At 40.9% G+C, this 15,574-nt stretch overlaps 1 protein-coding gene and 1 non-coding gene across 5 annotated transcripts in view; one reads left to right on the top strand and one right to left on the bottom strand.

Annotated features, from left to right (window-relative positions):
* sema3h (sema domain, immunoglobulin domain (Ig), short basic domain, secreted, (semaphorin) 3H) overlaps window positions 1–15,574 on the top strand; it is a 56,067-nt gene that overhangs the window by 19,288 nt on the left and 21,205 nt on the right. For all 4 annotated transcript variants that reach the window (XM_027288995.1, XM_019270875.2, XM_027288994.1 and 1 more), the window contains 7 exons: window positions 6,068–6,222; window positions 9,854–9,916; window positions 10,512–10,631; window positions 12,047–12,140; window positions 12,593–12,712; window positions 13,296–13,441; window positions 14,338–14,452. In XM_027288995.1, the coding sequence (XP_027144796.1) occupies window positions 6,068–6,222; window positions 9,854–9,916; window positions 10,512–10,631; window positions 12,047–12,140; window positions 12,593–12,712; window positions 13,296–13,441; window positions 14,338–14,452 (813 nt within the window). The remainder of the gene's footprint in view (window positions 1–6,067; window positions 6,223–9,853; window positions 9,917–10,511; window positions 10,632–12,046; window positions 12,141–12,592; window positions 12,713–13,295; window positions 13,442–14,337; window positions 14,453–15,574) is intronic.
* On the bottom strand, window positions 15,262–15,334 carry trnar-ccu (transfer RNA arginine (anticodon CCU)). The gene has a single exon. It is a non-coding gene; the product is annotated as a tRNA-Arg (tRNA).

Here is a 15,574-nt window from a genome sequence, read left to right as displayed (position 1 = left end):
AAATGCTACAACAGTTAGTCATGCGACTAGCAGGAAAACAGGAAACAGGAAACACAATCCAACATGTCAGCACAGAGCATCTACAAAGAAGATATTTCATAGCATGAAAAGTTGAGGTGTCATTAATAACACTAATAATGGCTACATTGCAAAGATGTGTGCTGTTCCAGGGCCTGATATTGTTCATGCTGACTCACAGGCCTACTTGGACATCTAAAGAGAGCTATTGTTAATATTATTACTTAGACCATCGTGGTCGAAAGGTCTGTTGGAAAGTCATTTTCATGACATTAACTTATAGCTGATACTTGTATGACTGTATGTGTTTTAAAGATTGCAGTCAAAACTGGCCCTTTTTAGCAATGTTTAACAGGCATAATCTTCAATAAATTGCCTCTGTCATTTGGTTTAAGTTAGGTCTCAGTCAGTGAGTCAACACTGCCTTCGCGTCTATGGCAGGTAGCCATGTTATGACTTTGATGATGCTGTATGAGCTATCCTTATACATTTTTTTTCAATTAGTGGAAGAATTTCTGTTGTGGAAATCTGACTCTGGTGCTAGTATTAAAAAAAAAATCTGTGCATAAACACACATTGTCGGTATCTCTATCATCCTCTGGAGATTTACTTAGATTGAGGTCATTTTGCTCTGGCTAATGCATCGCTGTATCAACTGAGCCAATAACTGCACAGTGCCTGAATAACAATGGGCCATTCACTTGTTGTGGCCCAGATATTATGACATTTGTCTTAGCTGATTGATGTTAGTCGTTTATGAGCAGCGCATATTGCAAGAAGGTTTCACAACTCAGGGACATACAACACAAGCAATTGTTTTGTTATCATTTCCATAGTTGTGGCCATCATTGCTAAAGGTTATCATAACATATAGCTGTTCAAATTTTATTGCTAAGATATGAGGATGTGGTGACTCTGCTAGACATAACTTAACTGTGTAGTTTATTTGAACAAGCAAATACAAAACCATCAGCCACATTTCACTCTGAGTGTGTGGTCAGCAAATAAAATGTTTTACTGTTCTTTGTGGACTACCCAGTTTTTCACATGTTTGGTGCATTGCTGCTGCACAGGAATTGTTCAGTCCTCAGTGAACTGTTTCAACCTGAGGCCAACTACACATGAAAAGCTCGAACAAAACAAACATTAAAGACGCGATTCTGCTGACGCACCCACTGGGATTAATGAGATCAGTGTGAAGCAAAAACAATTGTATCTCTCTGACCATTTGATGAATATTAACATGTATCCAGTGGCTAATAAGCAGAGACTTCCCACTGAGCTTAAGTATAAGTTTCTACCATCTGCCTTTGGTGTGCAGAACTTTCCTCTCCTACTGTGACTGTTTCTCTGTTTCAGATTATCTCTCCATTTCCACTGCGTCATGTCTTCTTCTCTCTTTCTCTATTTCCTTTCTGCTCATCCATCTCTCGTGTTTTCGTCTCACTGTCAGCATGTTGTAGTTCCTCTCATTGCTTCCTTTCTTCCACCTCTTCTCCTTCATCCTGATTTCTCTGCCTGTTTTTCTCCATTAGTCTCTGCCTGTGTCATTTTTTTCTTCTCCTCTCTTCTCCCACAGCCTTTCTGTCTTCCCTGCTCTTTCCCTCACCTGTCATCCGTCCAAGTCCAATCATCATTTTTTAACCCTGCCATCATATCATTTTTCCTCTCACTCTCATCTCACCCTCTTTTTTTCCATCTACCTTTCCCACCAGTCTCCCCCTCCTCCTCCTCCTCCTCCTCCTTCTCCTTCTCAATCCACCTATCTATCCATCATTTTCACTCTGTTATTACACTACAATTTTCCCTTCGTGCTCTCAGCAACTCTTCCCCTTCATCCTCTTTTCTCACTTCCTCCCCAATCCACCTGTATGCCCATCATTCCCCTCTACCCTGTCATCGCAACATGGCATTTACAGGCGCTCTCTCCTCTCCCCGCATCGACTTTTCCTGCCCAATTCCCACCTGTCTTTTCCTATTCCTCCTCTTCCTGCCCATCCTCACCATCATCTATTAATATTTATTAATTTCCTCCATCCAGATTTCTTTCACTGTGCCCCTCCTCTTCCCTTTCCTCCTCATCTGTCTATCATCGTGTCACGTTTTGACATTTTTCCTATTCTCATCTCGTAGCTGTCTTCACCCATCACACCGTTTTCATCTTGTTGTCACTTTACCATGTCATTTTTCTCATCTCGTCTCCCCGGCGCTCCTCTTCCTCCTCCTCCTCCTCCTCTTTTTGACATTATCCACCTTTGCCATTTTATTGACAATTGCTTTGTGGTTTATGCTCACAGAGAAAAATACAAATGCAAAGTGTTCAAAATGCAACACAATACAAATGTCAAATTCAACGAATTCCTAATGTTTGTGTAATCACAAAGAAGAAAAGTGGAGTCGCAGTATTCGGTCTGGGTCATAATTATCGCCAGTCAGGGACTGTAAACAAAACTCATATGGGCTCACAGCAGGTAGCTTGTTAATTGGGCAGACTTGGGGAAACCTGTCATCCCACCATGTTAAACATTTTGATTAATTTGGATAGGGTCTAAACAAATCCTATAAATTGAGTTAAGCATGACAGGCATTTCTGCACTGCCTTTGTCCGGTGCTCATATCAGTTGAGAGCACATAAAGAAATGGCTGAATTGGTATGCACATGAATGCAGCACCTGCATTTGCAAGACATGTATGAAGCCTGGGGTTTACTGCTTTCTGGTATATTTAGTTACTAGAGCGAGAAAGTCCATATTTATGAAATGGGGTGAACCAGCAGCACCTGCATTGTCTCAGTGTTAGAGCTTAAGATATCCGTTAATGGAGAACTCCCCTTACTGTTTGGCACTATGAAGAACTTTCATTCAGTTTTTCTTTTGTTATTTTGGTGATTTAAAATAAAACTGAGACCGTAAGAATATGGTGGAAATGAAAGTTTTAATGCCTGTTCAGTTCAATAAAACATTATATTTAAAAGCAACTTCCATGACACACAAGTGAACTGACTTTTCTGCCTCTTATATCTGGGTCTGAGTTGTGGTACAGTCAGGTTGAGCTCAACATCCCAGACGTCCATCTTCTAGCTCTTGCTGGGAGATGCCAAGGCGTTACCAGATCAGGTGGAATATCCAGTATGTTCTGAGTCTGCCCAATAAAGTACGAGTGACTGAACCCAGGGACGGACTGGCAATCTGGCATACCGTGCATTTGCCCGGTGGGCCGACGTGCTGGGGGGGGGGGTCAGGTTGTTGTGGGCTGCTCTGGTCCAAAATGCCAGGGCCGATTTTTGTCCCAGTCCGCCCATGACTGAACCCGACCTAAACCTGAAATCATTTGCAAATTTTTTGTCCTGAGGGCACCCGTCAGGCTTTGGGTTGGGTACACACCGTCTACTGCCAAGAGTTAGACATTCCCAGAATACCTTAACAGAGAAATTGCTGGGAGTCATCCTGTTCAAATGCAACTAAGACAGAGAAGGGTTTCCCCAGACACTTCAATACAATGCAGAATTATTATTATTATTATTCTTTGGACTATGAGAACTTAACCACAACTTCTGTATCAGTTTCATCATTTGTTAATTATGCAAAGTTCAGCTGTTGAGATGAAATGTTTCTTGCGGTTTGTTTTTACATTCTTGGCCCCGACAAAGAGCGCCACAGTTATCCGCTTTTATGAATTCATAGTGGTTATTCAGTTTGAACAGTATTAATTTGAATTGAATTTGCCCTTTCTCTCACCCCAGTTTTCTTTTCATCTTCCCTTGTATTTTTCATCCAGTCTGTCATTATTTCATGGTACTTCTCTGCAACCTTGTCTCATTTCTTTTTCAGCACCTCAACACCTCTGGTTCACTTCCCACCACATCCTTCAATCTCTCCTTTTTCCTGTTTTCCTTCTCTTTAATTTTTTACCCCTCAACACATTTATCCAAAAGTCTATGCATCTTTTTGTAACTCTTTCATTTTGCTTTTTCTACTAAACCCACATGCCAACTAACATGATCTAAAGCACAGAAAGAACAGATACAGCAGAGTGGTGAAGATATTCAGTCATTTATCACTTTTTTCCTACATCCCACATCTGCTCTAGTGAGCTGTAGTTTAGATCATTGCCACATGTTCGGAGAGGCAAGGCTGTCTGGGCAAAATGTACAGAATAAGGGACAGCCACAGTGATGTGTCAGCACTGATGTAGATTTATGTTGATAGATAGATTGTCTGTTGGGCTGTTGGTAATCACAACATCCTTTTCATTTCTATCAAATCAAACGTGAGAGTAACTCAACTTGGCAGAACAGACAGTCACGAAGATGTTCAACAGGTTTTAACTTAATCAGATTACATCGAAATCTGATGGAGACGGATACATCAACAACTAATTCTGAACAAACGCAAATGAGTTAGCTTTCTGTTGCTGATTTATATTGATCCTGGGGGGAAAATGGTTGACATTTGGTAGAAAATCAGACTTCAACATCCTTTGTAACTGAGTGACGTAGAGCTGCTAGGTTTGAATGATTGATTCTCACTAAAGCCGCCCATGCTGGGACTTCACGCTCGTGTGATGCTGTAAGGAATAGATTATCTTCTGCATGCTGTGTGTGTCCGTTCAGATTCAGCTGCTTGAAGAAACACGCCGCGTGTTTGAGAGGAGTTATCTGCCGCTGCAAATTAATGGCCACCAGTTGAACCATCCAAAACAATACAGGATCTCTGCTTTAATAAAAGTGAGCTGCTGCAGTGAAAGATGATAAATCATTAATATCTCCTTTAAAATTTCCCCTGAGTGAACCAATATTGTGTGCTGAAGCTACACGGGCAACCATTTATGTTAATTATAAGCATTATTATTATATCCCACATCACATCACTCCTTAGGGTCTGGTTTATATACTTAGATTGGAAAATGTACTCTTGTGCATCTCGTCCTTTTGGCATCATTTGGTATGAAGCATGCCCAGGTTGCTAAACAAGGATATGCAGTGTGCAGTCTACTAACATTATGAGCCCAGTGTTCCAGGTTTTGAAGTTCAAACAGCTCTTTCTGCCTCTCACTGCTATTTAGAGCTGCCAATGTGTGAAGCCATGCCTGGTGCTGCTTTAAAGTCTATATGTTTATGCTTTTAGCTTTGTAAGCAGATGCCAAGTCCAATCGACTCAAAAACAGTTGGCAGTTAAAATATGAAAGTTAACACAAGGCAGACGGACGTGCAATGTTCTCATAGTTGTCATAGTTTACATGGTGCAGTAGTGTAATCATGTAAAAAGACATTTCATTTGCGCGCTCGTTATCTGTGCTTCACTTGTTATCATCCAATCTGTCTGGAGATGTAGTTCAGGTGCTGTGCGTCTAAATCTAAGTGTGCGTATCTGCGTTTGTTTGTTTGTTTGTTCACAGAAGATACATTACAGTTCCTTTTGTTTGACCTGTCTGTGCAGTGTGATAAGAGAAATGAATCTGCAAGACAAACAACTGACAATTGCATGTGTTAAGGATACTGTAGCTGTGGGAAAGTTTGTCTTTGACCAGTATGTCAGTTTATCTGATTGTCTGTCTGTCGCAAGAGAAAATTAATTCATACCTGGACTCAAAAACAATGATACTAATTCTTTATTTTTTAATCTAATTCTTTTTGTATTTATTGCTTCTTATTCCTGTGACTGTGTGTAAACCAAATACCATTGGATTATATTATTTATTGTACAGACAGTGGAATAAATCTCTCTTAGGGTGGTTGTTTGTTTGGTTGGTTGGTGAGGGAGGAAATGTATTATTGATGTCATATTTTGCAAACAACATTTGGAAAAAGCAAATAGCTAACAAAAAACAAACCCACTGCAGGAAGTATGTGTTGTCTAACATCAGTGTGAAAGTTTTGACTAGTGTGTGAACACTGGCAACTGACACCTACATCGCAAGATATTTTGATTGCAAACCAGCCATTTTGCCTATCCCTGCATGTCAATTTCATGTTAATATAATTTTCATAAGTGATCAGTCTTCACGCTTTTGAATCCCTCACATCATCTTGTGTTCTCGTCCTTGTCAGAGCTGATCCAGAATGGCCGCCTGCTCACGCTGCCCCTAGTCGCGGGAGACCTCCACTCCCTGATGCCTGACGAAGATGGGAGGCGTCTGTACGTGGCCATGAAAGATAACCTGCTGTCTACCAGTCTGGATGACATAACACAGAACCCACGCAAGGTTAGACATGGATGGCACACACACATTTACATACCATTCATGGATGCACATGAAACACGGGACATGTAAACAACAGTTTGCAGCAGATTGAGATAACTGATGTGTCAGGGCTGTGATGGGTCTAATTACTGATGATATGAGGAAGAGGGAAGTCACACACCCTCTGACTAATATCCCCTCTGATTGCCTATCTGTCTCTAGTTTCTTGGTCTTGTCACAGTAATACACGTCCTTCTTTTTTCTGTTTCTCCCAAATGTTCTCTGCTTTGCACCTTCATGAACTCATTTGTCTTCACTTTCCATGTTGAAACAGTGTTTTAGTAATGGACTTACAGCATCTTTCCACCTCGTTCAAACTTGGCTGCCTTTGCTACAAGCTGCTCAGCTTGGTAAAACATCTTAAAAATGTCGCCCTTTCCAGTAAAAACAGACTTGTTTACAACCTGATGTCCATGTGTTCTTTAGTTTTAGAAATTAAGGCTGATATGTGCTTGAATGTGGGTGGTGGAAGCTCCTTTATTGCCTAAATATTGATAACTTTGCAAATCAGACAAACAAATAGCAGCATAATAGCTTCCAGTCCAGCTGCAAATTATTTTCTGCACATTTCCCACATTCCTACTTTCACCACTGTCCACGTTGACTGCCGAACTGCACATACGCCTCTCCAGCATTGGGAAGGTAGTCGGCAAGAACCGATGAAATTTTGGACAAAGCCTGAAAACCTGCACTCCACATACTTTCCTCCACATACACAGCCACAGGTGCGCAGCCTGTAAATTAAATATTTTATTTTCTCTTCTTGATTCAGCTGGTCAAGTTCCCACGATATGCACCAATGATGGCAAAACAAGTCCAACATCAGCCAGACAGTCTGGTTAAGTTCAGGGTCACCGCAAGGACAGAGACAGTGCTGCCTTTTTCATAACTCTGCTGGATCAAATCAATACCCTCATCTGTCAGATGACACACAAGCTATCAGAGATCCAAACAGGTAGGCAAGTGCAGACAAACAGCCAGTGAAACAGACAGACAGCAGTCATGCAGCCAACCACCCACTCAGCCAGGCAGTCAGCCAAACAAAAGGATAGATAGTCATAACTCAGCTCCATGCTGGCTGTAAAGTTATATAGTTGTACATACAGTATTTATAGTCTGTTTATACCGTTCCAGTTCTTCCCTTGTGGTGTTAAAACCACTCACAGTGCCATTTTCTCAACATTTCTGTTTATTTTCTCCAGCTTCTGACATCCAGAGCTTCTTATCGGTGCAGCCCAAGTCTAAGCTATTCCTACTTTTTCATCTTCATGACTTTAAACACATACATGTGTAGTCCTGGCACAGAGAGATGGACACGTAAACAGTTCCTTTAGTCCATTCCAGTTCAGGACAGAGTGCAGAGCATGACACTGTTGCCTTCACTTGAATCTTTCTTTGATCAGGCATTCCTTCTGTGTGAGTCTGCAGCTGGCGACCCACATTACACAAGGGGTCACCACGAGTTTCAGTGTGTGTTTGTGACTTTTTGTTGGATATTTGTTCATTCTCACCACTTCTGTTTTTACCATTTACAGCTGTGGTATTCCCGCTCAAATGACAAAAAAGTATCTTTTTTTTTTTACAGTTTTCCCTTGTGTGATTTGAGTAATTCCCTTTTTTCCCCACAAGGACCCACATTCTTGTATTTTGTATAAACTGACAACCAGCACGCCTGTCACCCAGGGGTAAATTTCCATTAACCAAAGCCTTTACCTGGTGAGAATCCTTTAGAGGTGGTCCATGTTCCTGTCAGTGTGTGGTATTTAGAGATAAGGGGGAACGTGGTCTCTAATCTAATCTGATCGTCTCGGCTCCACACCAGGCTCTGCGGGAATGACTGCATCGGGGAACGATTACTGGACATCCAGGAGAAATCGTTTCCCTGAAACCACCATCATTTGTCATTAATCACTTTCAAAGAGTTGGTGTCACATTTTGTAGATTGAAGCAAATTCAGATTCAGACAAAAAAAAAAACAACTAAAACAGCAGTTTGAGAGTTTTCTGTTGTTTTTCTGGGCCAACGTCCATGCACTGATGTCTTCCTTTTACTGTTAATGATCTTTTCGTTTTAAAATGATGTGAACTGTGAAGATTTCTTCAGTAATCTTTGCAATTTTTGTGGTATGTAGAGATAAGTAAGGGAGATCACCTATCATATCCATTCGATCTCTGTTTCACGTCCGGGTCTCTGAGGGAATGACTGACTCAGGGAAATATTTAGATTAGTCATATCGCTGCCATTTGACACTAGGCCTCACCTCTCTCTGTTTCTGTCTCTGTCACTCTCTTTCTTTCTCTGCCATCTCTTATTTCATGTGCTGTTGGCTTCAGAGCAGTGGAATAACTCTCTAATTGCAGTGTTTTTATTATTCTCTCATCAAGTATACATGCACACAAACAATGCAGTTTCACATTCTGTTTTAATTATCGGTTCCATTAGTCAGTTTTTGAAAAGTTAGTCTATTAGTGAAGTCATCCATGTTCTGATTAAAAATAAGTATTTTCATGGGTGATTATTTTACCTGAACCCAGGATGAACTAACACAAACTTAGACAGGCCCCAAGAAAATGTGATCTGAACCTGAAACAATCTGTGGATTTCATTCAGACAAAGTGACTCAGGCAGTTTAGAAAAGTGAATAAACACTGTCTCGTGCCTTCACAAAGGACTTCAATCTAACGTCTGCCCTTCAGCCACAGTTGGAAAAACAACTGTGGCAGTTTTGTTACATTTGACAGGTTCCATTGCATTTTTTTTATTTCTGCATTACTGAGGTTGGAAAAAATGCTAATTTGGAACAGTGTCATTTATTGTCTTATTTGGCCGCTATGCACATGACAGAGAGCCTGCATACAATATAAATGAAATAAAATAAAGTATAGTGATCAGGCCTGTGTGCTGGCTGATCAGATTAAGAAACAAGGCATGGACAGTATGAAGGCTTCTGTGTGGGCAAACTTTCTAACCAAAACAAATTAGCATTAACATTTTGGCTTCCTATCCAGAGTGCTGTTCCTTTAACATAATCGACACAAAATCTGAGTTTAATCGTTGCTCAAGTGTCTTTAACCAAGATTAAATCTAAACCATGGATAGATTCACAAATAATATATATATATTTAAATATGATTGTGGTTTACATTTAGAGGAAATGTAACAGGTATGTGCTAATTAAGTCAACAAGGAAATTGGATTGTTTTATACAAAGTAATGACTAGTTGCATTTTTGTGCACATCTAACCATAGTCAAATGGTAGATTAGTCATGTTGTCACCATCACTGCTGCTCTGACAGCTTAGCTAGTCATCAGCACTCAGCAGCGCTGCCATTTGGTTTTTATTTCGTCCTCCCTCCCTCACAAAAGGTTTTAAAACCTTCCTTTTATCCTCGTTCCCTCTTTTATCTAGATTAGCTATGTTTTGCTGACTCTCCCTGCCTCGCTTCCGCGTAAAGCACCTGCCAAATGCCAAAAGCCTTTTATCGGAAATTTAGAGCAAGCAATAAAAATGTTTTTTAATTTCTTTCTTTCACTCTTTGTTTTCTTAATTTCTCTCTCTCTCTCTCTCTCTCTCTCTCTCGCTCTTTGTAGCTGTACTGGCCAGCCAGTCCAGACCGTGTCCAAGAATGCCTCATGGCTGGGAAGGATCCAGAGGTGATTCAGCACACACACACACACACACACACACACACACACACACACACACACACACACACACATTAGATTGCATAAGCAAAGCATCTCGTATCACAGTCAGTACTGTGTGTTACCATGCATGTAATCAGTTTTAACAGGAAAGGAAGTACATTTACACAGCTTCCTACACTGATATGAATCAGTGGCTTACAGGTCAGGTTATATCAGACTTTTTCATCCTTTCAATGCGCTTACTGCAATGTTACAGTCTGCGAGATCTGCGACAATAAAGCATGCTGGCGAGGATATCAAGATTCAGGTTAGCTAGCTTTATTCAGATAACAAAACAAAACATAGTGGGCAAAATGGCCGGATAGATAGATTTGATAGGGAAGAAAAGAAAAAACAATTGATGCTCATCAAACAAACATATGCTGCTTTATGTCTTCTGTTTGAAAACATATAGACCAATTTTTTGATGATGTCATACCAAATTAACATAAAATAACCCCTGCTTTGTGTATGTAATAAATTCATATACATCCTCCGCTATTCTTACATTGTGGTCCCTCTCTCTATCTTTCTGTGTGTCTGCATCTCTCTCTACATCCAGATGGAGTGTGCTAACTTCCTGCGAGTTCTGCAGCCTTTCAATCAGTCTCACCTGTACGTCTGTGGCACCGGAGCCTTCAACCCTCGATGTGCTTTCATCTCTACCAGTGTCTTCCAACAGGTACAGTATTACTGCAAACACACACTTCCTGTCATAATGACTGGACGTGAGGGCGACTCACTGTATTAAAGTAACAACCAAGTGTTTCTTAATCTTTACTTTCTTCATCACTGCAACGGCACTGGACGAGCACGAGTTTGAGTAATTCTTCATCACTGCAACGGCACTGGACGAGCACGAGTTTGAGTAATACGTCTACTCTCGAGCTGTTTGCCTCAGTTTTAGAAGTCGCATTCTTTCATTCACATCATATCAATCATTTTTAAGATTATAAACTTCATATTTTTCAACCAAGACCTTCAGTATTTCCATCAAGCAGCTTGTGAAAAATATGGTCTGTTGGAGTAATCGTCTGTGTTAACATGTAACTGGCTTTCCTCCCCAACAAATCCACACAGCTGTGGCCCCTCAGCTAGCTAGCCTTTAGGTTCATATTAAGCCTTTACATGTGGTCATACAATATAATATACCCTATTTAAACAACAGTTAAATAAATGACTCGACTGCAGAACACACTTTTTTTTTTTTTTAAAGCAAATGCTGTTCCTGCCACCCACTGTCCCAGACCTAGCCCACATATACAGGTCTATCAGCAGCTGAGATATTGTGTGTGGTGTCTGCCCCTATGCCCATATAGCTACTCTGTGCCATCTGTCTGTAATATGTACATGTTGTCATTGAGGCTGCACTTCAGGGGCCACTGCAAACTGTAGCTCTTTTTTATGTGAAATGTGATTCCACTGCCCAGGAGTGTCTTCTTTATTACACATGATTAGTTGGTAATTTCTTATAATTTAGACACATGTGGGTTATCATTTTGTCAGAAATAGATTAATGGTCCTAAATTCCCTCAGTTGTGTGTGTGTGTGTGTGTGTGTGCGTGCATGCACATGTGTTTTAAACCAGTGCCAGTTGTGTGTGGGATCGGAGACTGTGCTTTTGTGTGTGTGGGTAAATGCATTCTTGCGCCTTTTTTTTTTTAGGTTGCATGCATGCCTTTCAGCAGTGTGTGTGTGTGTGTGTGTGTGTGTGTGTGTGTGTGTGTCAGGGAACAGCTAATCCCATGAAAGGCCATGTAAGATCAGAGAGGTTCAGACATTGTGCTTAGAGGAGATGGTGGTGCTGACTGATTTAAGACTGGACTTCACACATTTAAAATCCTTCCACTTAGCCCGATTACTCTCAATTAGCCACTAACTCTGTGGGCGTGTGTGTGTGTGTGTGTGTGGCAGGCTAGTTTAGCTGGCTGGTAAAATCTTTCTGCTTATTTAACATAATTAATGGATGAGTCAAATGATTAATGAATTAAAGAGCAGCATGACAGTCTGCCCAAACAAGTTGTTCTCTCGTCTGTCTTCTTCTGTCCAGCTGCTTTTCTTTGTCTGAGTGACCTCTGTCTCTGTTTTCTTTGCCAGTCAGAGTACCAGACCCTCTCCTACAGCCAGACAGAGTGTGGGAAGGGGAAATGTCCCTACGATCCATTCCAGAAAACAGCCTCCGCTGTTGTTGGTGAGTTAATTGTCTGTTTCTTCAAACCACCATTTACATAAATCATGAATTATGGAAGTTATCTTAGGAACAGCTCCAACTTGCATGTGAGGTTTTAGCTCTGTGTGGATGGGCAGTTTTTAGAAGACAAACATTTGTAAGACATTTTATGAATCAAATGTACTCAAACAGGATGCATTTTGACTTAAAGCTTGTTGTAACCTTGAGCAAAATCAATCCTAAAGTTTACCAATAACTTAACCTCAATCAACTTTTTGACACAACATGTCACGCGTAAATTAATTTAAGTATGTCTGCAACAAGAGTACTGTGAGTTTTCCTTGGAAGTCATATGAAAAGTTTCTCTTCCTCACATATTTTTGGTTGAACCAGTGAGAATATGTTTTTTTATTTAAAATTCAGGTTGTCAAACCCATTCTGTTTATACCAATACCTGTTGTTGTTCTGTGTAGATGGAGAGCTGTACGCTGGAATCACCTCAGACTTCATGAGCCGGGACTCTGCCTTCTTCCGAAGCCTTGGCAGCCGTCGCGTCATCCGCACCGAGCAGTACGACTCCAACTGGCTGCAGGGTAAGCTCAAGAAAACGTCAGAGAGACTCAGAAGAAAGTTAAAAAAAAAACTCCTCGAGAACTGATTTCTAACCTGTAGTGGTCTGATTCCAGAGCAGAAGTCTCTGCTTATGTGACCTTATAAGACCTTTTAGATATCAAATATTGGACTTTTGCTTGAGTCATTTTTCATCCAGAAAACACAAGATAAAATAACAATTGTAAGTCTTTGTGTTTCTACATCTATTTCATAAGAGAGAGAAATGAAATGAAAATATTTAACATTTTTTTGGTCTTCACGTCTTCACTTTGTAAACTGAATATTCTTAACTGACCTCACACAGCTCTAAAACCATCTCCTACACACCCGGTTGGTGTTTTATCAGACCAGTTTGTCGATGTCTGCTGCTGATAACAACAAGATACATGTTGACTCTTTCCGCTGTTTGTAAACTCATCCAACCATCGTGCCTTCGCTCTATCTCTTTTCCTTGTACACGCTTGCGCTCTCATGCATAATACGTGCAGATCAGCAGCGGTGGATTGCGTCACAGTTCATTTATACATATTTTACCTGTCTCTCACTCTCCCTCTCTCTCTCCAGATGCCCAGTTTGTGCGGGTAGCGCCGCTGTCTGAAACTGATAATCCAGAAGATGATAAGGTCTACGTGTTCTTCACCGAGCGCGCTCAGGAGGCAGAGGGGGCCGCTGGCAAGGTGCTCTACTCCAGAGTGGCACGTGTGTGCAAGGTATGGAGTGTGTTTGTCAGGGAAACATAGAGGCAGAGTTTGTGTCTGTCTGCATGTAGTTTATGTAAACATGTGTTTGTCTGAACAAGCAGAGTATGTGCGCACCGGTCGACTGTCTGCCATTGGAAGGCTGTGTATAGGGGACTATTTATGTTTGTCATTATCAGTGTCTTCTGCTGCACTGTGATACACTGTGAATGTTTGGACTTTATGCCTCTTTATGTGGATATGTGTAAACATGCATGACCAAAACACCTAAAATATCATGGTTTCTACATCTCCAATGTGAACACATGTTGCTTTACAGCATAGTAAATTGAATATCTTTGACTTTGTTTGGCGAACAAAATATATTTTTTTAAGTCTCTTTTTATTAAATTTTCAAGAAATAAAAAAACAAAAAAAACAAAAAAAGAAAATACATAACAAAAAACAAATAATATCTAACATCCACTTGGCTCACATACCAACTCAGACTCAAATTTGTACAGGCAAGACATTCTGTAGTCATCCCATAAAAATCAGATAAGGGCAAAAGATAAAGTGCACACTGCCATGCGTGCATAATACATTCACATGTTCATGCTCAGAGAGAGGTGCATAAAAACAAGCAAACAAAAAATTCAATGATATGTCATTTGCCATGCAGAGCAGTTTCAGTTATGATACAAACCCTCTTGCAAAAATGGTAGAGATATTCAAGCCAGCGAAAACAAAATATTAAAAAAATTATAGTAATTCTAGTGTAAACCAGTGACTTGTGTGCTTTCTTTAAATTTCTTTGAAGTAGGTTGCGACTGTGAGAAGAACAGAGAGAATAATGTTAACGTTAATTTAATTAACGTTAAGTTAATGTAAACCGAGATATTTGCTTAAAACTTTAACATTTTGTGTAGAATGACATCGGAGGCCAGAGGAGTTTAGTCAACAAGTGGAGTACCTTCCAGAAGGCTCGCATGGTGTGTTCAGTCCCAGGACCAGACGGCCTGCAGACACACTTCGACCAGCTGCGTGAGTACACACACGCATCATATGACAACTGCATTACATCCACAGTAAAACTAATCACATCAGACAGGCTCGACAAACTGCTGGAGCTCTGCCACTGTACGCTGCATAAAAGAGGTACTGACTTCAGACACTCGGCTGGTATGTGTGTGTTTGTGTGTGTTTGTGTGTGTTTGTGTTTATGGTTTGGATACACAAAGACGTCTAGCTCAAATATTTCAAGGTGATGAAGGAGAGTTCACAGACTGAGAAACTTTAGCAGTACTAAACCGCAGCTTCAGTGTGTGTGTGCGTACGTGTGTGTATCTGCATGCCGTTACCACGGTGATCAACAGCCCTGTCAGTCACCTTGTGTCTGTCTTCATGCCTCAGCCTTGGTAACCACGGCAACTGGCCTCAACATTCAGTTGCTGTGGGTTTATTCATTATCAAGGATCCACGCCAGTGTCCACCGCTTGGCGGTGTGTGTGTGTGTGTGTGTGTCTTGGGAGAATATCTATGTAGTCATAAGTCTTTTGATGTGTATTTTGAAGGAATTAGATGCCAGCCTTTGTTCACTCTCTCTGTACCCGTAGCTGCAGATGTACCCGATTTTTCTACTTTCACCAGTGCTGCAATCTTGGCGATCAAAGCAGAATTTTTCCTTCTATGCTACAACTACAGCATTGTTCCCAGTGGGATTATGGTCTTAAGTAAGGTGGAGGTTAAAATCTTCAGTCTCCTTAAATTATGGATAGCAGAGGGTGGTTTCGTTCCATCAACCTCAAGGTTATGGGGCCGACACACTTGTGCTGTGACACTCTACTATCATTCACCCCAGATGGGACTTGAACCCACAATCCCTGGCTTAGGAGGCCAGTGCCTTATCCATTGGGCCACTGGGGCTTAGGTAATTGGGTTGAAAGAGAGACAATCTAGACAATGTACAGAGGGAACAGACATGGCACTGCAGAGCACTGACAACACACACAATATGAAGTGATGTAGTGAGGGAACAATGCTAGTGCTCAGCAGTCTTTAGCTCTTTTTACTCAGAAATGCTGCAATGGCGCCTGAAAAGAATCCCTGCCTTTGTATTTGTACACTGAACCAAACAGTATTTCTAATGCTGACCCTGACTGATTC

Source organism: Larimichthys crocea, chromosome XV, assembly GCF_000972845.2.
Source record: "Larimichthys crocea isolate SSNF chromosome XV, L_crocea_2.0, whole genome shotgun sequence".
NCBI lineage: Eukaryota > Metazoa > Chordata > Actinopteri > Sciaenidae > Larimichthys > Larimichthys crocea.
Note: the sequence above shows the minus strand (reverse complement) of the source record. Positions and strands in the feature narration are given on the sequence as shown.